Raw genomic sequence first — 20,952 nt, forward strand, 5'->3', positions numbered from 1 at the left:
CTGTCCCCGTCCTTGTCCCTGTCCCTGCCCATCCTTGTCCCTGTCCCTGTCCCCGTCCTTGTCCCTGTCCCTGCCCATCCTTGTCCCTGTCCCTGTCCCCGTCCTTGTCCCTGTCCCTGCCCATCCTTGTCCCTGTCCCGTCCTTGTCCCTGTCCCCGTCCTTGTCCCTGTCCCTGTCCCGTCCTTGTCCCTGTCCCCATCCTTGTCCCTGCCCATCCTTGTCCCTGTCCCGTCCTTGTCCCTGTCCCCGTCCTTGTCCCTGTCCCCGTCCTTGTCCCTGTCCCTGCCCATCCTTGTCCCTGTCCCCATCCTTGTCCCTGTCCCTGCCCATCCTTGTCTCTGTCCCCGTCCTTGTCCCTGTCCCCGTCCTTGTCCCTGTCCCCGTCCTTGTCCCTGTCCCTGCCCATCCTTGTCCCTGTCCCGTCCTTGTCCCTGTCCCCGTCCTTGTCCCTGTCCCTGCCCATCCTTGTCCCTGTCCCTGCCCATCCTTGTCCCTGTCCCCGTCCTTGTCCCTGTCCCCGTCCTTGTCCCTGTCCCTGTCCCCGTCCCTGTCCCCGTCCTTGTCCCTGTCCCTGTCCCCGTCCATTCTTGTCCCTGTCCCGTCCTTGTCCCTGTCCCGTCCTTGTCCCTGTCCCTGCCCATTCTTGTCCCTGTCCCATCCTTGTCCCTGTCCCCATCCTTGTCCCTGTCCCTGCCCATTCTTGTCCCTGTCCCATCCTTGTCCCTGTCCCCATCCTTGTCCCTGTCCCTGCCCATCCTTGTCCCTGTCCCGTCCTTGTCCCTGTCCCCGTCCCCGCCTCTGTGGCTGACCCGTGGCGGTGCCCAGGGCCAGGCCTGGTCCTGGGTGGATGGGTCCCGGCGGCGCTACTCGGCCTGGGACGGGGACGACGGGGCCGCGGGGCCGCGCTGCGCCGCGCTGGAGGATGCGGCCGGTGAGCGCCTGACAGGGATGATGGGCGGGGGGATGCGGGTGATGGAGGGGGATGTGGGGTGGTGGAGGGTGGTTGGGGGTGATGTGGGGCAGCTGGGGGTGGTTGGGGGGCAGTTACGGGGCCTGGCCTAAGTGCTGGTGCCTCTCCTGCAGGTTTCATGTCCTGGGACATCGAGTCCTGCAGCGAGAGGAAACCCTTCATCTGCAAATACGCGGCCTAAGGAGGGGCACCCAGAGACCTGTCCCCCCCCATCAGCCCCGTCACCTCCCGCCACCCCCGGACCTCCACGTCCCTCCCCTACAATAAAGTCCCCCCGAGCACGCCTGGCCCCGTGTGTTCTCTGCTGTGTCCAGGAGGCGTCCCCGTGGCAGCAGGAGTCCCCCATGGCAGGGGTGCTCCCACAGCCCCCCTTTGTCCCCGCTGCCCCCATCCATGGGAAACAGGTGGTTCTGGCGGGTGCCCACCCGTGTGGTGGGAGAAGAACGGGCGGGTGCTGGGTGCTGGGGACGAACTTTATTGGTGCCCGGGGTACTGGGGGGGTCATGGGGAGGTGCACGAGGGGGATGCAGGGCTGGGGATACACTGCGGGGTGCAGGCAGGAGAGCTTCGCAGGGTCCCCCCTTCCCAGGGCGCAGCTCCTCAGAGCTGGTTCTGGCACAGGAAGGAGAACTTCCTGTCGCAGGGGTAGTCGTGCCACAGCTTGAAACCTGGGCATGGGCAAGGGTTTTCAGAGGCACCGCCGGCACCAACCAGCACCCACAGGCACCCACCAGAACTCCCCTCCCACCACCGGCACACCCCTTAGACCACCAGCCCCCACTGGCACACCCGAGCACCCCTCTTCCACCAGCAGCACCCGCCAGCAGCCCCCTTCCACCAGCAGCACCCCACGTCACACTCTTTTACATCCATCGCCCCGTCTCTGTCACCCCTTTCTCCATCATTCCCATCTCCATTTTCCACCTACGTCATCTCATCTCCATCACCCCACCTCCATCACCTCTGTCACCCCTTTAGCACCGACGCCCCGACTCCCCCAGGGTTACCACACACCCTCATGTCCCATGCCCCCATGTCCCCTTGTCCTCGTGGCTCACCTGAGAGGTGGTACAGCACCACACAGTCCTCCTTGTCCCACATGTTGTTGGGTTGTCCCACGTCCCACTTTTTGAAGTCGTAGACTGAGTCATCCGTCCACTTCCACTGTCGGGACTGGAGGCACATGGGGGGTCCGTGTGTCTTATGGGGGTCAGGGGGTGCCATGGTGTGTTCATGTCCCCATGCTGTGTCTGTGCGCCCATGCTGGGTCTGTGTGTCCCATGTTGGGTCCACGTCCCTGCACTGGGTCTGGGTGCCCATGCTGTGTCAATGTGTTTCATGGTGTGTCCGTGTCCCCACGTGTGTCTGGGTGCCCATGCTGTGTCAATGTGTTTCATGGTGTGTCCGTGTCCCCACGTGTGTCTGGGTGCCCATGCTGTGTCAATGTGTTTCATGGTGTGTTCGTGTCCCCACGTGTGTCTCTGTGCCCATGCTGGGTCCGTGTGTCCCAGGCTGTGCCCATGCTGGGTCCGTGTGTCCCAGGCTGTGCCCATGCTGGATCCATGTGTCCCAGGCTGTGCCCATGCTGGGTCCGTGTGTCCCAGGCTGTGCCCATGCTGGATCCATGTGTCCCAGGCTGTGCCCATGCTGGGTCCATGTGTCCCAGGCTGTGCCCATGCTGGGTCCATGTGTCCCAGGCTGTGCCCATGCTGGGTCCGTGTGTCCCAGGCTGTGCCCATGCTGGATCCATGTGTCCCAGGCTGTGCCCATGCTGGATCCATGTGTCCCAGGCTGTGCCCATGCTGGGTCCGTGTGTCCCAGGCTGTGCCCATGCTGGGTCCGTGTGTCCCAGGCTGTGCCCATGCTGGGTCTGTGTCCCCCATGTCCCCATGGTCTCCCCGTGTCCCGGGTCAGCCCCACATCACTCACGTGCTCCTCGTCATGGAGCCCGATCCAGATGTGGTCTGTGGCGTGGCTCTGGCTCTCCAGGTACGCGGCCAGGACACGGCTGGTGCCTTGGCTGTGGATGGAGGCCAAGTGCCCCTTGGGCCCGTAGCGCTCACACTCAGCCTGGGGGGCACGGGAACGTCAGCATCCAGCACCAGCACCCCCGGACCCCCCCCTGCCCCCGGACCCCCTGGACCTACCTCAGCCTCATCCCACGTCAGCTTCTCCTGGAAGAACCCATAGCAATAGCCCCTGAAGAGGCGCCAGTTCTGGGGGCAGGAGGCTGCGACTCCCCCCTGCACAGGGGCGGGGGCCGGCGGGGCACCCAGGCACCCTGCAATGCACCGGGCACACAGTGATGGGGGGGCACCCAGAGCACCCTCTGCTCCCTAAACCCAGGGACACCCCTTCATGGGACCCCCCATCCAGGGACACCCCCATTTCCCTCAGGGGAGTCCCTGGGAGGGGTTCCATGGGCAGGGCTGGGACTTGGGCTCCCATGGGATGGAGATGAGGATGGGATCAGGGACTGGGGACCAGGGGTTGGGAACTGTGGAGCAGGGAGTAGGAACTGAGATCTGGGAACAGGGATTGGGGTTGGGAATTGGGGTTTAAGAAGCAGGGAGTGGAGATGATCGGGGAGCTGGGATCAGGGAAGAGGTGTCAGATCTGGGATGAGGGATTTGGGATCAGGGATGGGGGTGTTGTGGTTTCAGGGTTCAGGGGTGCAAGAGATGGGGGTTTCGGGGGGTGTTGGATCGGGCGCTGCCCGCGGGGGGTCACAAGGAATTCCAGCGGTGTCCCAGGGCTGGGCTCAGGAATCACCTCCCAGGCAGGCAGCGAGGAGCAGGCAGCCGAGCAGGCGAGGAGGGAGCCAGGACCCTGCGCGCATCCTGCCTGCGGATGGGACGGCATCGGGACGATGGGTGGGGCTGTGCACCCCACGGCTGGGTGTAGGATGGGTGCTGTTTGGGTGCTGGCTCCCATGGCACTCACCAGTCAGCTCCGACGTGTCTCTGGCGGTCAGTGGGTGTCGGGGCCCAGGCTGGTCCCTCGGTCGCTCCCTGTGTCCGAGCTGATCCGGCCCCGGTGCTCAGAGCTTTTATGGCTGATCCGGGGGCACGTTCCTGGAACCCCCAACTTCTGCTTTCCTGGAATGGGGCTGGTATTGCAGTGCCTCTGCAACGGCTCTGGTGACACCAGTGAGACCAGTGACGCCAGCAGCACCAGCGAGACCAGTGACACCAGCAGCACCAGTGAGACCAGTGACACCAATGAGACCAGTGACACCAGCAGCACCAGTGAGACCAGTGACACCAATGAGACCAGTGACACCAGCAGCACCAGTGAGACCAGTGACGCCAGCAGCACCAGTGAGACCAGTGACACCAGCAGCACCAGTGAGACCAGTGACACCAATGAGACCAGTAAGACCAGTGACACCAGTGAGACCAGTGATATCAGTGACACCAGTAAGACCGGTGGCACCAGTGATATCAGTGACATCAGTGAGACCAGTGGCACCAATGTGACCAGTGACACCAGTGAGAGCAGCGAGACCAGTGAGACCAGTGTTAACAGTGAGACCAGTGTTAACAGTGAGACCAGTGAGACCAGTGTTAACAGCGAGACCAGTGAGACCAGTGTTAACAGCGAGACCAGTGAGACCAGTGTTAACAGTGAGACCAGTGAGACCAGTGTTAACAGTGAGACCAGTGAGATCAGTGTTAACAGTGAAACCAGTGTTAACAGTGAGATCAGTGTTAACAGTGAGACCAGTGAGATCAGTGAGACCAGTGGCACCAGTTAGACCAGTGGCACCAGTGACATCAGTGACACCTCCTGTGGGGCAGCAGCAGTAGGACCGCAGTGTCCTGAGGAGTGGATCATGGCATGGGATAGGTTGGAAGGGAATTACCATGGAGTCAGTGCACCGGCAAGAGAGGGGACAGCAAAGAAGCTCCGTGCGACCACGGGTCCCCTCCCTGAGCTGCTGCTCATGCTCTGGGGGTGCAGCCCAGCACTCGGGGGGGGTTCTGGGCTCAAGCACACCCTGCAGCCGGGTCATGGGGAGCTTCTCCTCACTCAACACCCCAGGTCCTTCTCCTCAGGCTGCTCCATCCTGTCCCCTCCAGCCTGTGTTTGTGCTGGGGCCTGCCCTGACCCCGGGGCAGGACCTTGCACTTGGCCTTGTTGAGCTCCATGATGTTCACATGGTCCCACCTTTTCCACCTCGAATGTTCAGCTCTGGGCCCCTCACTTCAGGAGAGACATTGAGGTGCTGGAGCAGGGCCAGAGCAGGGCAATGGGGCTGGTGCAGGGCCTGGAGCACAGGGGTGATGGGGAAGGGCTGAGGGACCTGAGGGGTTCAGTGTGGAGAAGAGAAGGCTCAGGGGGACCTGATGGCTCCCTACAAGTGCCTGAGAGGAGGATGGAGCCAGGAGGGGCTGGGCTCTGCTCCCAAGGAACAAGGGATGGGACAAGAGGAAACGGCCTCAAGCTGCACCAGGGCAGGTTTAGATGGAGCTGAGGAACAATTCCTGCCCCAGAGGATGCTCAGGCATTGGAACAGGCTGCCCAGGGCAGGGCTGCAGGCACCGTCCCTGCAAGTGTTCACACCCCGTGGAGACGAGGCCTCAGTGCTGTGGGGCAGTGGTGACCTTGGCAGGGCTGGGAACGGTTGGACTGGATGAGCTTGACGCTGTTTCCCAGCCTGGTTGGTTCTGTAGTTTTATGGTTCCATAGATGTTCTATAGGCAGCTGTATGTGTTGCATAGGAGCATGTGCATATTATGTGGGCATCCATGTATGTTGTGTAAGAGCCCATGTATGCCGTATAGGAGCCTGTATGTGATGTGCAGGAGCCTGTGTATGTTGGGTAGGGGCCTATATGAGCTGTGTAGGAGCCCATATGTGTCGTTTAGGCACCTGTATGTTGTGTAGGAGCCTGTTTATGTTGTGTAGGCACCCATATGCTTTGTAGCGTCTGTATTTGCTGTGCAGGAGCCCATATGTGTTGCTTAGAAGCCCATATGTGATGTGTAGGAACCCACATATGTTGTGTAGGAGCCCATACATGTGGTGTAGGAGCCCATATGTACTGTGTGGTCCCTCCTGGCACCCGGCACAATTGCCCTTTGGCTGCGCTGATGCTGCTGCTCCTCATCCTCTCATGTTTTGGGAACACACAGACACATTCTGCAGTGTTCTGACCCCCAGCACCACTGCAGCTCACCCGGCTCCAGCACCCGGCCCAGGGATGCCCAGGCCATGACATGCCTGGAGAGGGGCCAAAGACCATCACCATAGCCAGAATGGGGTGTCCTGGTGTGTTTATCACCTCCAGCATCTTCTCCCCTCAGCACCGGCCATGCTCCCCCTTCAGCACAGCCGGGGCTGAGGCTGGTTTGTGACTGTTGTGGTTGTCGGCTCTTGACACAACCAGGACCCAAAGGCAGGTACTCACTCCCCTGCATCTCCTCTGCATCCCTCCTCTGCATCCCCCCTGCATCCCCCCTCCGCATCCCCTCTGCATCCCCCTCTGCACCCCAGCATCCCACTCCACACCTACCCCTGCACCCCAGTATCCCCTCTGCGTCCCTGCTCCCTCCATCCCACTCTCAGCCACCCCATCTCCATTTTCCATGGCTGCCAGGGGCTGACATGGCTCTGAGAAGCAGCACCGGCCGTTGCCCACTTCTGCTTTCCTGGAAGGGCGGCTCGTCCTCACTATCATTGTTCTCGTTATCACCGTTATCTCTACCGCCGTTATCGTTATCACCGTTACCGTTATCGGCGTTCTCGTTGTCTCGCTATCTGGTGATCAGCGTTGCGCGGTCCCTGGGCCCTGTCAAGCGCCGCAGGCTCCAGCCAGGGCGGCTCCTTCCACATCAGTAGCTTTCCATTACAGCCGCTGCCCCGCGCTGCCTGCCAAAACAGTGCTGAGCCCCACGGCTGCCTGCCTATCCCATAGATGGGTATCAAACCCCATTGCTGTGGGCTGAGTCCCACGGCAGGCGCTGAGCCCCAGCCCGTGGCACCGCGGGGAAGTTCTGTTCCTTTCCGGGCCGTGCAAGGTTTGATCTCGGGGCGTGAAGCGCTGGGGGAACCTGGCACAGGACCCCCGGGTTCGGAGCCAGGGACACGGAGGCACCCAGGAACCGGCACCGCGGCCAGGGGTTGCGGCTGCAGCGGGGCCGGGGGCACCCGCGGGCACTGTCCTGCAGAGCATCCCCTGCCCTCATCCCGCACGGAGCTGGGCATCCCCTGCCCTCATCCCGCACGGAGCAGGGCATCCCCTGCCCTCATCCCGCACGGAGCTGAGCATCCCCTGCCCTCATCCCGCACGGAGCTGGGCTCCCCTGCCCTCATCCCGCACGGAGCTGGGCATCCCCTGCCCTCATCCCGCACGGAGCTGGGCATCCCCTGCCCTCATCCCGCACGGAGCTGGGCATCCCCTGCCCTCATCCCGCACGGAGCTGGGCATCCCCTGCCCTCATCCCGCACGGAGCTGGGCATCCCCTGCCCTCATCCCGCACGGAGCTGGGCATCCCCTGCCCTCATCCCGCACGGAGCTGGGCATCCCCTGCCCTCATCCCGCACGGAGCTGGGCATCCCCTGCCCTCATCCCGCACGGAGCTGGGCATCCCCTGGGCATCCCCTGCCCTCATCCCGCACGGAGCTGGGCATCCCCTGCCCTCATCCCGCACGGAGCTGGGCATCCCCTGCCCTCATCCCGCACGGAGCTGGGCATCCCCTGCCCTCATCCCGCACGGAGCTGCGCACCCCCTGCCCTCATCCCAGGGCTACAAATTGCACATCCCTTGCACAGCACACTTCCCGGTGGAGCACCCTGAGCTCTGGATGCTTCTCCCTGTGCCCTGAATCCCTGCTACTGGTGATCAGTGCAGCGGCAGCACCCACCAGCTGTGCAGGAGTCAGCATGAGGTGAGAGGCCACCGGAGCAGCACTGGTGGTGGGGGACACACAGCACCCACAGCACCCACAGCATCCACTGCTCACGTTGCTCCCATGGCACGTGGCACATGCGTCATACACGTCACACGTTACACGCATCACACGCGGTACACGTGGCACACGTGGCACAGGTGGCACCTGCAGCACATCACACACTGCACACGCAGCGCACGCGTCACGCAGGGCCCATGGAGCCTCTTTCATCTCTCCTGTGCTGGCTCCCATCAAAGGCTTCGGGGCCACGCGTGGCTGAGCTGCGGCACTGGGGCCAGGTGACACCGTGGGGCCAGGCCCGGTTGCGTTGGGGTGATGCTGTGGGGCCGGGTGACGCTGTGGGGCCGGGTGACGCTGTGGGGCTGGGTGACGCTGTGGGGCCGGGTGACTGTGGTCCTGGGGTGACACACGGGCGGCTCCCGGGCCGACATGGATAAATCCCTCCAGTGCAGCCGGTGGTGCTCAGGTCCCGCCAGCGCTGCGGCAGCACTGAGCACCGACACGTGAGTCCCTGCGGCACCGGGGCTTGGGGCTGCAGCTCTGCCTGAGGGTGCTCTGGGCGTGGGGTGGCCGCTGGAGACACTGCACCCCACCCCTGCACCCCAAAACCTGCTCCCTTGCACCCCAATCCCCTGCACCCCAAATCCCTGTAACCCTGCTCCCTGCATCTACATGCCCTATTGCTCCCTCCTTGCACCCCTGCATGCTGCACCCTAAATCCCCCTGTCCTGCACCCCTGCTCACTGCATCCTTGCTGCCCCCGCAACCCCACTCTGCAGCCACAACTCTTCAGGCCCCTGCACCCCTGTATGACTGCACCCTGCACCTTTGCACCCCTGCACCCTGCACCCCTGCACATAACACCCTGCACCCTCTGTCCTGTATCCCAGGACTCCTATACCACACAGCATGAGTCTGCACCCATGCATCCCATGCTCCACACCCTGCACCCTAGCTCCCTGCATTCACCACATGTGCTGTTCCTCACACCATGCACCCCTGCGCCCCAAATCCCTCTGTCCTGCAGCTCCCACTCTGCACTCCTGCACCCCATAACACTGCAACCACTGATCCTGCATCTCTCCTGCGTCTCTCCCCATAATCCTTCATCTCTCCTGCACTCCTCAATCCTGTACCTTGCACCCCATAACCCTTCAACCCTGCACCCCTTCTTCACTTTGCACCCCACAACCCTGCACCCCATAACCCTGCATCCCTGCACCCCACTGCTGCTCCCTGTGCACTGCTGGAGCACCCTGACCCCTGAAGCTGCACCCCATGGCCTCCTCCCGGCCAGGCTGGGGGTGCCCATGCCCCTGCCATGGGGTCTGGGGGCTCAGCACGGAGCTAAGCATCCCCCATCCTGCCCAGTGCCCCCCGGGAAGGGACTGATGGCCCCCACCAGGACACTGGGGCTGCTGAGCTGCCTCCTGCTTCTGCCCCGGCTGCACGGTGAGCACAGGGACACACAAGGGACATGGAGGGCACAGGGGGACATGGGGAGATGGGGGGATGGGAATGTGGGGGGACACGGAATGGAGGGGTACATGGGGGGACACAGAGGGACACGGTGGGGGGACATGAGGAGGCAGAGGGGACATGAGGGTACAAGGGGAGGACAGTGGGACATGGGATGCACAGGGGGGCACAGGGAGGACACTGGGGATGCGGGTGTCCCCCCGCCTGACCCCCCTGCAGGGCAGGACGCAGCCGCCTGTGCCTGGGGCTGGGTGTCCTTCCAGGACGGGTGCTACCGGGTGTTCTGTGAGGAGCTCAGCTGGACGCGGGCCGAGGTGAGGAGAGGAGAGGCCTGGAGGGACCAAAGGGGGGGGTGGTCTGGGCCGCGACCCCAGTTCTGCATCCAGACCCCAGCCCCCGCTCCCCAACCCCTGTCCCAGACCCAACCCCTGACCAAACCCCCAGTCCCATTCCAGACCCCAATTCCCATTCCCAGTCCCCAGCCCCTGCTCCCACTGGGGGACTCTCCCCCACAGCAGCCCTATGGCCGCCCTGTGCGGCACTGTGGGCACCGCAGCACCCATTCTGCCCCCCTCCTGCTGCGTGCAGGCAAGGGGGGACCAGGGGCTGGGTTGGAGCGTGTCGGGTCTGGGATGAGGACGGGGGGTCTAGCGCAGTCTTTGAGGAGCCGGGGCTGGGTCGGGGCCAGGCACTGGTGCCGGTGCCCGGGGCTGGCGTCGGTGATGGGGGCTCAGGGTCAGGTCCCGCGGTGGGGCCGGCACCGGCGTCACCCCCGTCCCCCCACAGGCCTTCTGCCGGCGCTTCGGGGCTGAGGCTCACCTGGCCTCGGTGCACAGCTCCGGCGAGCACCGCGCCATCGCCGCCATGCTGCGCTCCGGCCCCTGCGACAGCGACGAGGACGACGAGGAGAGCAGCAGCGCTGGCCTCTGGATCGGGCTGCACCGTCCAGAGGGGGTGAGTGCGGGACCCGGCCCCCCATGCTCCGGTGTCACCGCCGGTGTCACGGCGTCCCCCCTTGCAGAGCCACCGCTGGCACTGGTCCGACAGCTCCGAGCTGGACTACGGCTCCTGGCACCAGGCACCCACCGCCGAGAAGAGAACCTGCGCTGCGCTGCGGGGCACGGGAGGTGAGCGCCACACCGGGGACACGGGGACATGGGGACACGGGGGCACGGGGATATGGGGATATGGGGATATGGGGATATGGGGACACGGGGATATGGGGATATGGGGATATGGGGATATGGGGACACGGGGACATGGGGATATGGGGACATGGGGATATGGGGATATGGGGACACGGGGATATGGGGATATGGGGACATGGGGATATGGGGACATGGGGATATGGGGACATGGGGATATGGGGATATGGGGACATGGGGACAGGGGGACATGGGGACATGGGGATACGGGGACATGGGGATATGGGGACATGGGGATACGGGGATATGGGGATATGGGGACATGGGGATATGGGGATATGGGGACATGGGGATATGGGGATATGGGGATATGGGGATATGGGGACATGGGGACATGGGGATATGGGGATATGGGGATATGGGGATATGGGGACATGGGGATATGGGGATATGGGGATATGGGGACATGGGGATATGGGGAAATGGGACATGGGGATATGGGTATATGGAGAAATGGGCATATGGGGTTATGGGGATATGGGGATATGGGGATATGGGGACACGGGGATACGGGGATATGGGGACATGGGGATATGGGGAAATGGGGATATGGGGACATGGGGATATGGGGATATGGGACATGGGGATATGGGGATATGGGGACATGGGGATATGGGGATATGGGACATGGGATATGGGGATATGGGACATGGGGATATGGGGATATGGGACATGGGGATATGGGGATATGGGGACATGGGGATATGGGGATATGGGGATATGGGGGCATGGGGATATGGAGACATGGGGATATGGGGACATGGGGATATGGGGATATGGGGACACGGGGACATGGGGATATGGGGATATGGGGATATGGGGACACGGGGACATGGGGATATGGGGACACGGGGACACGGGGATATGGGGATATGGGGATATGGGGATATGGGGACACGGGGACACGGGGATATGGGGATATGGGGGCATGGGGACATGGGGTATGGGGACATGGGGATATGGGGATATGGGGGCACGGGGATATGGGGACATGGGGATATGGGGATATGGGGACATGGGGACATGGGGACATGGGGATATGGGGGCATGGGGACATGGGGACATGGGGATATGGGGACACGGGGATATGGGGATATGGGGACACGGGGACACAGGTACATGGGGATATGGGGACATGGGGATATGGGGACATGGGGACATGGGGACATGGGGATATGGGGACATGGGGACATGGGGACATGGGGACATGGGGATATGGGGACATGGGGACATGGGGACATGGGGATATGGGGACATGGGGATATGGGGATATGGGGATATGGGGACATGGGGATATGGGGATATGGGGACATGGGGATATGGGGATATGGGGACATAGGGATATGGGGACATGGGGACATGGGGACATGGGGATATGGGGACATGGGGATATGGGGATATGGGGATATGGGGACATGGGGGCATGGGGACATGGACACTGACATCCCACACCCCCCCATCCCCGGCCATCAGCATCCCTGGTCACTGGCGCCACTGCTCACCACTGTCAATGGTGACTGCCATTCCTGGTCACCAGCATCCCGAGCCAATGCGTGTCCCCAGTCCCCCTGGCTCCTGCCAGCACGGTGGCAGCTGGCACCTGGGTGTGCACACACATGAACACGTGCACAGGCACACACATGCTGTGTGGCATCAAACACGCACATGTATGTGCACACATGTGCACACTGCATGCACACACATGAACATGTGCATACAGACACAAGTGCACACACACGTGAACACACACATACATACACAGACACAAGTGCACACACACGTGTGCACACACACACATACACACACATGCACACACACACACACCCCCTCACACGCGTGCACACACACATACACACACGCATACCCTCACATGTGTGCACACACACATGCACACACATGCACACCCTCACACATGTGCGCACACACATGCACACACACACACGCATACCCTCACACGTGTGCACACACACATGCACACACACACACGCATACCCTCACACGTGTGCACACACACATGCACACACATGCACACACCCCCTCACACGTGTGCGCACACACATGCACACACACACGCACACCCTCACACGTGTGCACACACACATGCGCACACACGTGTGCGCACACACACACACATGCACATGCACACATACACACACACGTGTGCACACACACACATACACACACACATGCACACCCTCACACGTGTACACACACACATGCGCACACACGTGTGCACACACACACATGCGCACACACACACATGCACACCCTCACACGTGTACACACACACATGCGCACACACGTGTGCACACACACACATGCGCACATACACACATGCACACACACACATACACACACACGTACACACACATGCACACTCACACGTGTGCACACACACACGTGCACACACACATTGCACACACGTGTCTCTCAGGGTGACGGCCACCTTCCCTTCCAGACCTCAAGCCCTGGTTCAGCGACTCCTGCACCAAAAGGAAACCTTTTGTCTGCAAGTGCAGTGCCTAAAGCTGCACCAGCGCCGACACTGGCACCCAGCACCCGGCACCCGGCACCCCTGCAGGACTGCACCCAGCACCCTGCTCCCGGCCACTGGCCACAGTAAAGGTCCCTGAAGCCATCCTGGTCTGTGTCCTTCATCGCCCCTGACCCGGTGTAATGATGGAAGCACAGACTGGGCACCCTACCCCACCCCAGAGCCTCGCCACCCGCACAGCACAGGACCCCTCCTTACATCCAACCAGCTGCCCTTTGCCAACCACCCTCCCCAGGCCATGAGCCCAGCCCCGAGCTGGCCAGGCCATGCAAGGACCCTCCTGGCCACTTCCAGGCTCGGTGGTAGGGCCGGGAATGCTGCCTGGAGCAGGGGGGGAGCTGTGCACCCACAGTGCATCCTGCACTGGGTCTGGGGACATGAAATGCCTCAAGCAGCTCCAGGGTGCAGCTGGGGGCATCCAGAAAGCCCTGGATGAGCCGTGCTCTTCTCTGGCCCAGGGAAGCTGTGGCTGCCCCATCCCTGGCAGTGCTCAAGGCCAGGTTGGACACAGGGGCTTGGAGCAAACTGCTCCAGTGGAAGGGGTCCCTGCCCATGGCAGGGGCTGGAGCTGGAGGAGCTTTAAGGGCCCTTCCAACCCAAACCATTCCATGTTCTATGATTCCATGTGGTGCCGTAGGAGATGCCTCAATGTGATCATGACATGGGTTTGGGGAGTCACAGGCAGGGGCTGGGCGCTGCCATCGGTCTGCTCCAGCCTGGATCAGGCTCATCCCAGATGCTCAGCGGGATGCAGGTGCTCACAAAGCCTGTGCTGCCGGAAGCATGGAATATCCTTACAGCAGGCTCAGAGGCTGCTGCTGGCAGAGCCCCAGGCTCACCTCTGTCAGCCTGGGAGATGTGACATTTCAGAGGTGCTCCACCACCCGAGCACGAGGAGAAGACAGAACTGCTCCTTCTGCCCTCATCAGAGCTGGGAAATGCAAACCTCACCCTGCGTTTGTGCGGTTTTAGAGCTTCCTTGGACCACCAGCTTTCTGTCGGACACCCCGGGATGGCCGTGAAGGGAGCAGCAGGGGATCCAGCCCATGGGACGTGGCACAGAGGAGCAATCCTGGGAAATACCAGCTTATTCTGCGGGCGGCCACAGAGGACTCAGTGCAGGGGCAGGATGCGGCCAGGCAGGGCTCGGTGCAGGGGAAGGTGCATCCAGGTCCAAGCAGACCCCAGCTGCAGCGATTGCACTCACTCCAGGAGCACTGCCGGGCGTTGGACATGGAAGGGTGATGGGGGATAAATGCTGGGTGCCTTGGTGGTGTCAGAGAAGAGCAGGGGCTGGAAGGAGCCTGGTTTGCTCTCAGCAACCCGGCCCTGAGCTGCCACGGCTCATCCTGGCTGGGAGCAGGGTCCCTGTGCCCGAGGAGCCACGTGCTCAGCCATGGCCTCATCCAGAGCTTCAGGCTCCTTGTGCTGGACCAGCCCACGGTGCACTCTGCAGACAGGGACCCACCCTGAACCCAGCTCTCCAGGCGGTGGGGCTTGTAGCACACAGAGAGCAGGGTCCAGAGAAGGGCACGGAGCTGGTGCAGGGCCTGGAGCACAGGGGTGATGGGGAACGGCTGAGGGACCTGGGGGGTCAGTGGGGAGAAGAGAAGGCTCAGGGGGGACCTGATGGCTCCCTACAAGTGCCTGACAGGAGGATGGAGCCAGGAGGGGCTGGGCTCTGCTCCCAAGGAACAAGGGATGGGACAAGAGGAAAGGGCCTCAAGCTGCCCCAGGGCAGGTTTAGATGGAGCTGAGGAACAATTCCTGCCCCAGAGGGTGCTCAGGCATTGGAACAGGCTGCCCAGGGCAGGGCTGCAGGCACCGTCCCTGCAAGTGTTCACACCCCGTGGAGACGAGGCCTCAGTGCCATGGGGCAGTGGTGGCCTTGGCAGTGCTGGGAACGGTTGGACTGGATGAGCTTGAAGGGCTTTTCCAGCCTGGTTGACTCCATGGTTCCATGGTTCTACGATTCCTCTCCTGGGAGCCATCCCTGAGCACACCGAGTGCCTCAGCAGTGGTGTCTCTGTGCTGAGAGGCGTTTGCTGGCAGTCATGCAACGGTCGGGAAGGGGCCTTCCAGCCCAAACCAGTCATGATTCAATGACTCTTCCCGAGGCCATGACCAGAGCTCCTTCCCTGCGGGTGTGTGTCAGCACCAGGGCCTGCTCAGCTCCCTCTGGATGGTTCCCAGCCCTGCCCCGTGACTCAGGCTCTGCCTCTTCCCCAGACCCTGCCTGCTCTGCACCACCCTCCTGCTGCCAGGCTGAGGGACCAGATGGGCTCTGCCTCCGTCTGGCCGTGCTCCTGTCGGGACAGCTTCCTGCTGCGTCCCACCCGCCACACTGCCGCTGCCACTGCTGGGCTCTGTCCTTTGCAGAGGGGAGCGCAGGCAGAGAGCTCCGATCTGCGCGCTGAGCCCTTGTCTGCAGCCCTGCTGCTGCTCCCTGCGGATGGGGTCCTCAGAGCGTGTCCCCCACAACCAACTGCCTCATGGCTGGGCCCCTGTTCGGGACCCCCCTGAGCCAGAGCACATCTGTTCACGTGCTCATTCAACCTCCGGCCTGATCACAACAGCCTGACCTGCCTGAGGAGCTTCCACATGTCGTGTCATGCCCAGGCATCTCTTTGGAGCATGAGTGTCCACTGGGACAAGCACAGCCCGTGGTCATCCAGGGTTGTGTCCATAAACTTCATCTCTACATGGACACAAGCATCGGTCCCCTCCACAGGACTGCGCTGGGGCTGGGGTGAGTCCAGAAGAGGCCAGAGGAGGCCATGGAGATGCTGCAAGGGCTGGAGCAGCTCTGCTCTGGAGCCAGGCTGAGAGAGCTGGGCTGGGGCAGCCTGGAGAAGAGAAGGCTCCTGAAGGGGAGACCTGAGAGCAGCTCCAGTGCCTGAAGGGGCTGCAGGAAAGCTGGAGAGGGGCTTGGGACAAGGGATGTAGGGACAGGCCAAGGGGAATGGCTTGAACCTGCCCGAGGGGAGACTGAGATGAGCTCTTAGGCAGAAGCTCTTCCCTGTGAGGGTGCTGAGGCGCTGGCACAGGGTGCCCAGAGAAGCTGTGGCTGCCCCATCCCTGGCAGTGCTCAAGGCCAGGCTGGACACAGGGGCTTGGAGCAAGCTGCTCCAGTGGAAGGGGTCCCTGCCCGTGGCAGGGGTTGGAGCTGGAGGAGCTTTAAGCTCCTTTTCCAAAGTCTGGGATTCCATGATCCCTGTCTTGGGGGTGCTGTGTGTGCGTGTTGTGGCTCATGCATGTATAGACATTGTGTGGGGCTCCTCATCCACACTACATGTGTCAACGGCTGCAGGGGCCCCGTGGCCAAGCACATCTTTGTCTCTTCTCCCCTCAGTGGTGTCTCTCCTCCCAGCTCACTCCAACTCCGTTTCACACTTGGTTGGTCCCAAGGGAGCTGCCACATTCCGTGTCAGATGCTGCTCTTGCCGTGCCTGGTGTGGTGTGAAGGAGCTCAGGAATGAGCTCCCCTAGCACAGCTCAGGGACACCTGGAAAGGGTCTCCCATTGCCCTCCCTGCTGCTGCTGGGCACAGGAACTCGTTCTGCCAATGGTGCCCTCGCAGTTCTTACCATGATGGAATGGTTTGGGGTGGAAAGCACCTTAAGATCATCCAGCTTCAGGATCTGCTTGGCCTTGTGTGGTTTTGCGTTGGAGGGGCATTCAGGGCTGTGACTGCAGCGCCATCCCACTGCCCTGCGTCCAAAGTCGGTCCCATTCCCACACCCCAGGACCTGTTTCCCTGATGGAACGTGTTCCCAGTGCTGCGGTGCTGCAGACATGGGCACAGCACCAGCTCTGAGCTGCTGATGTGAGCCCTGCAGCACCTGGAGAGCACTGGGAGCAATGGGACCAGGGGAAGGTGTCAGCTCCACAGGAACAGCGCGTCCTTGGCTTTCCAGGATCCTGAGGGAAATCCGGAAAGTTTGGCTTCATGATCTAAAAACTACCCAAAGGATCACAGCTGAGCATCTCCTCATCAAAACCAGGCCAAAGGCAGAGGCTGGTGCTGCTTCCCAGCCCCTGGAGTGGCAGCACGGACCTGGGGAGCAGCAAAGACATCCACTGATGGCTGCAGCTGGGATGAGAGGGATGGGGATGGGGGGACACCAGGAGGCAGATGATGGGGACGGGGGACACCAGGAGGCAGATGATGGGGACGGGGGACACCAGGAGGCAGATGATGGGGACGGGGGACACCAGGAGGCAGATGATGGGGACGGGGGACACCAGGAGGCAGATGATGGGGACGGGGGACACCAGGAGGCAGATGATGGGTATGCGGGGACTGTCTGTTCGTCCGGCAGGCACTGCTGCAGCTCTCAGGCTTCCGTCGGGGTTTCCTCCCGGATCGCGGTGCTCCCACAGGAAGGGAGAATCCCGGCTCCAGCAAAAGGTGCTTCCTGGCTCCCAGATAGGCTGCAGAGTCACATCCTGACCCCCGAGAGCGAAGCTCAGCACCCCCCGATGATGCTCAACATCCTCAGGTGACGCTCAGGACCCCCCGGTGTTGCTCAGCACATCCCAGTGATGCTCAGCACCCTCTGGTGATGCTCAGCACGCCCCAGTGATGCCCAGAACCCTCCAGTGATGCTCAGCACCCCGCGATGATGTTCAGCACCCCCTTTTGGTGCTCAACATGCCCCACTGATGCTCAGCACGCCCCGCTGATGCTCAGCACACGCCGTCGATGCTCAGCACCCCCCGATGATGCCGGTGATGTGTGGGGTGACACACGCGCGTGCACGAGGGGACCTGCGACCTTGCCCTGGCACGGGACATCCGGAGGCTGAGGCCGGACACCGGGAGCGGAGGGCGCGGAAGCCTGGCGGGGGCCGGGGGTGTCCCGTCCCCTTCCTGGCAGGAAAGGGGCTGAGCTGGCGGCCGCGGGCTTCCTGGAGGCTCCAGCTCCGAGGGCGCCGGGAGCTTGTGCAGGAGCACCGGGATCTGCCAGGTAATGGCACCACGGGGGCTGGGCCTCGGCCGGGTGACGGCGGCACCGGGGCTGGGGCTCCTCTGCTCGCTGCCGGGACAGCCCGGGCAAGGGCAGCCGGGTAGCGCCGTCGGGGCCAGCGGCGCCGGGGCTCCTCGCCCTGGGGTCACCGGGCGGGCTGGCCCCGGTACTGTGCAGCGGGACCGGTGGGGCGGGACGGGACCGGCAGCGCCGTGAAGTGGCCTCGACGTGAGGGTCCCTGCCCGGCTCTGGGGGCAGCCCCCGTTGCCGGGGCTCGCTGGGGCCTGGCGCTTCCGCTGCCCGCAGATGGCGAGGGGGGAGGGAGGTCCGAAGCGGGGCCGGGGCAATGGGGGGGGTCCCGGTGCGGCGGGGCCGGGGCAATGGGGGGGTCCGAAGCGGGGCCGGGGCAATGGGGGGGGTCCCGGTGCGGCGGGGCCGGGGCAATGGGGGGGTCCGAAGCGGGGCCGGGGCAATTGGGGGGGGGGCAAGGGGGGGGTCCCGGTGCGGCGGGGCCGGGGCAGTGGGGGGGGTCCGAAGCGGGGCCGGGGCAGTGGGGGGGGGGCAATGGGGGTTCGCGGCGGGACCGGGGCAGTGCCGGGGGTGCCGGTGCCGCGGTGGGCGGGCCCGGTCCCGCCGAGGTTCCCGCCCGCCGCCCCGCCGTTGCCATGGCAACTCCCTAAACTAACGCCCGCTGCCGGCGGGGGCCGCGCTCGCAGCTTCGGCCGCCCCCGCCCCGCCCCGCCCCGCTCCCGGCGGCCGCCGCCGCTGCCCCCCGGCCGCGCCGCCGCGATGGTGGCTGGGGCCGCGCCGAGCCCCGCAGGTAACGGGGGGAGCGGCTGCGGGGGGTCCGGACCCGGGGGTGGCTCCGAGTTCGGGTCCGGCTCCGGCTCCGGCTTCGGCTCCGGCTCCGGCTTCGGCTTCGGCCCCGGTTTCGGCCCCGGTTTCGGCCCCGGTTTTGGCCCCGGGTTCGACTCTGGGTTGGGCTTCGCGTTCGGCTTCGAGTTCTGCTTTGGCTCCGGTTTCGGCTCCTGCTTCGGGTCCTAGTTCGGCTTCGGCTTCGGCCCCGGGCTGGGTCCGAGATCGGGTTCGGCTCCGGGTCCGGTTGTGGATCCGGCTCCGGGAGGGCTCTGCCGCCGCGGGCTGCCCCCGTTGCCGCGGGTGCGGGTGCAGGGCGGGTGGGATGGCGGCGGCAGCAGCCCCCGATACCGGCGGAGCTCGGCGGCGGGGGCCGGGGTCTGTGCGCTGCTGTGTGTGGGATGCCGGGGGGGGGACCGGTGTCAGGGTCTGTGGTTGGTGCTACCGGGGCTGTGTGCCGGGGAACTGGGCCGGTCGGTGCCCATCCAGGGCTCGCGGTGGGATGTGCGTATGGGGCGGCAGCAGCGCTGTTTGCAGCGGGATGCCTGCGGATTGGGGCCGTGGCTGGCACCGGGATCCGGCGCTTGGGACCAGCAGCTGTGTCGGAGCCGGGAGCTGTGCTGGGCTGTGCCGTGCTTTGGGGTGTGTGGGATGGAGAGCGGGGGCTGCGGCTGTCGCGGGAGGCTGTTTCGGGGGTAAGGGCTGAGACTCGCCGCAGCTCGATGTGCTCGGGGGTAGGTGCTGTCTGCAGCCACACGGACGTGCTGGAAGCAGGGGCCGCAGTTTGGGACTGGGGATGTGCTGAGAACATACTCGCTGCTTTTCAGAGCCTGCATCAGGGATGGGGACCATGACACCCGCGGGGTGGTCCAAAAGCATCAGGTAGGAGTGGGACTTGTGGGGAATGCATTTGCTCTGGTAGTGTGGTTGCTTTTGGAACATACCTGTTTGTGGTCCTTGTACCCGTGCACAATTGGGTGTATCTGCTCCCAGGACTCTGCTTGGATGCTCAACACACCATTTTCCTGTGCTCCTTTGTGTGTAAGCACCGTTTGCCTAGTAAGACGGGACAAGAGAGAATGGCTTTAACCTGCCCGAGGGGAGACTGAGCTGAGCTCTTAGGCAGAAGCTCTTCCCTGTGAGGGTGCTGAGGCGCTGGCACAGGGTGCCCAGAGAAGCTGTGGCTGCCCCATCCCTGGCAGTGCTCAAGGCCAGGTTGGACACAGGGGCTTGGAGCAAGCTGCTCCAGTGGAAGGGGTCCCTGCCCGTGGCAGGGGTTGGAGCTGGAGGAGCTTTAAGGTCCCTTCCAGTCCAAACCATTCCAAGGTTCTGTGATTTCAAAGCCATCTCCCCCTCAGGAAGTCATGGATAAGGAGCTGTTCTCTGGGATGGGTTGCACGGGGCAGTCTTTGTAGGGGTTTTGTGTGGGTTTGGTCTCGTTTCTGGGCCTCAGCTTGTGATTTTGTGTGTCCCAGGGAACTGCTAGAGAAGTGACTGTGCCACATCCTGCTCCTCAGACCTGGGACAGGGGAGCAGGATGCTCCAGAGCTGGGTTTACCTGCCCTGGTGCTGGTACCCCTAAGTGCCTGTGAGTGCCTGTGTAAATCCCGGTGCCAGGGTGGAGGGAGCAATGGATTAGGCAAACAGGATTCAAACAAGTGCTGTACCTGCTGCTTCTTGCCTTGATGCCAATGGGCAGGGACCCTCAAAGCCTTCAGTGATGGAAAGGTTGCAGCTGCCAGGCATCGGTGAGAAACAGCCTCAGACACGAGGCTAGCTCTGCAATGGCACCTGTGGCAGGGCATGGTGGATAGACTCTGGCTGTGCTGGCCCATGAGATGCTCTCTTGCCTCCTGTGGGTTTGTGCCAAGGATGTGGGTTGTAAGGGGAGGAGCTGGGGACTTGGCATCAGCTTCTGCATGGACCTGCTCTTGGTCCAGCTCTCCCGAGGGATAAACTTCACTCACAACTTCCACTGTCCTTCTGTCTCAACAGCGACAT

General features: G+C 63.0%; 3 protein-coding genes across 3 annotated transcripts in view; 2 read left to right on the forward strand and 1 right to left on the reverse strand.

Annotated features, from left to right (window-relative positions):
• Window positions 1-1,182, forward strand: part of LOC130596298 (dromaiocalcin-1-like) — a 5,069-nt gene extending 3,887 nt beyond the window's left edge. The window contains exons 4-5 of the mRNA XM_057403751.1: window positions 827-932; window positions 1,085-1,182. Coding sequence (XP_057259734.1) covers window positions 827-932; window positions 1,085-1,152 — 174 coding nt within the window. The 3' untranslated portion in view covers window positions 1,153-1,182. The remainder of the gene's footprint in view (window positions 1-826; window positions 933-1,084) is intronic.
• Window positions 1,183-1,543: 361 nt separating this feature from the next.
• Window positions 1,544-10,314, reverse strand: LOC130596300 (C-type lectin Cal-like). The gene is made up of 7 exons (XM_057403754.1): window positions 10,188-10,314; window positions 3,915-4,108; window positions 3,744-3,815; window positions 3,119-3,252; window positions 2,901-3,041; window positions 2,030-2,144; window positions 1,544-1,639 (listed from the first exon to the last, which is right to left on the reverse strand). Exons 3-7 carry the CDS (start codon window positions 3,808-3,810, stop codon window positions 1,572-1,574), a joined length of 525 nt encoding a protein of 174 aa, XP_057259737.1. The 5' UTR covers window positions 3,811-3,815; window positions 3,915-4,108; window positions 10,188-10,314; the 3' UTR covers window positions 1,544-1,571.
• LOC130596299 (struthiocalcin-2-like) lies at window positions 9,243-13,111 on the forward strand. The gene is made up of 5 exons (XM_057403752.1): window positions 9,243-9,341; window positions 9,588-9,682; window positions 10,155-10,322; window positions 10,390-10,495; window positions 13,032-13,111. The coding sequence occupies exons 1-5, from the start codon at window positions 9,281-9,283 to the stop codon at window positions 13,097-13,099; spliced, it is 498 nt and encodes a 165-aa protein (XP_057259735.1). The 5' UTR covers window positions 9,243-9,280; the 3' UTR covers window positions 13,100-13,111.
• Window positions 13,112-20,952: the final 7,841 nt, after the last annotated feature.

The sequence above is a fragment of the Pezoporus wallicus genome, unplaced genomic scaffold, assembly GCF_028554395.1.
Source record: "Pezoporus wallicus isolate ANWC-B61680 ecotype Strahan unplaced genomic scaffold, APGP_CSIRO_Pwel_v1 contig_6978, whole genome shotgun sequence".
NCBI lineage: Eukaryota > Metazoa > Chordata > Aves > Psittaciformes > Psittacidae > Pezoporus > Pezoporus wallicus.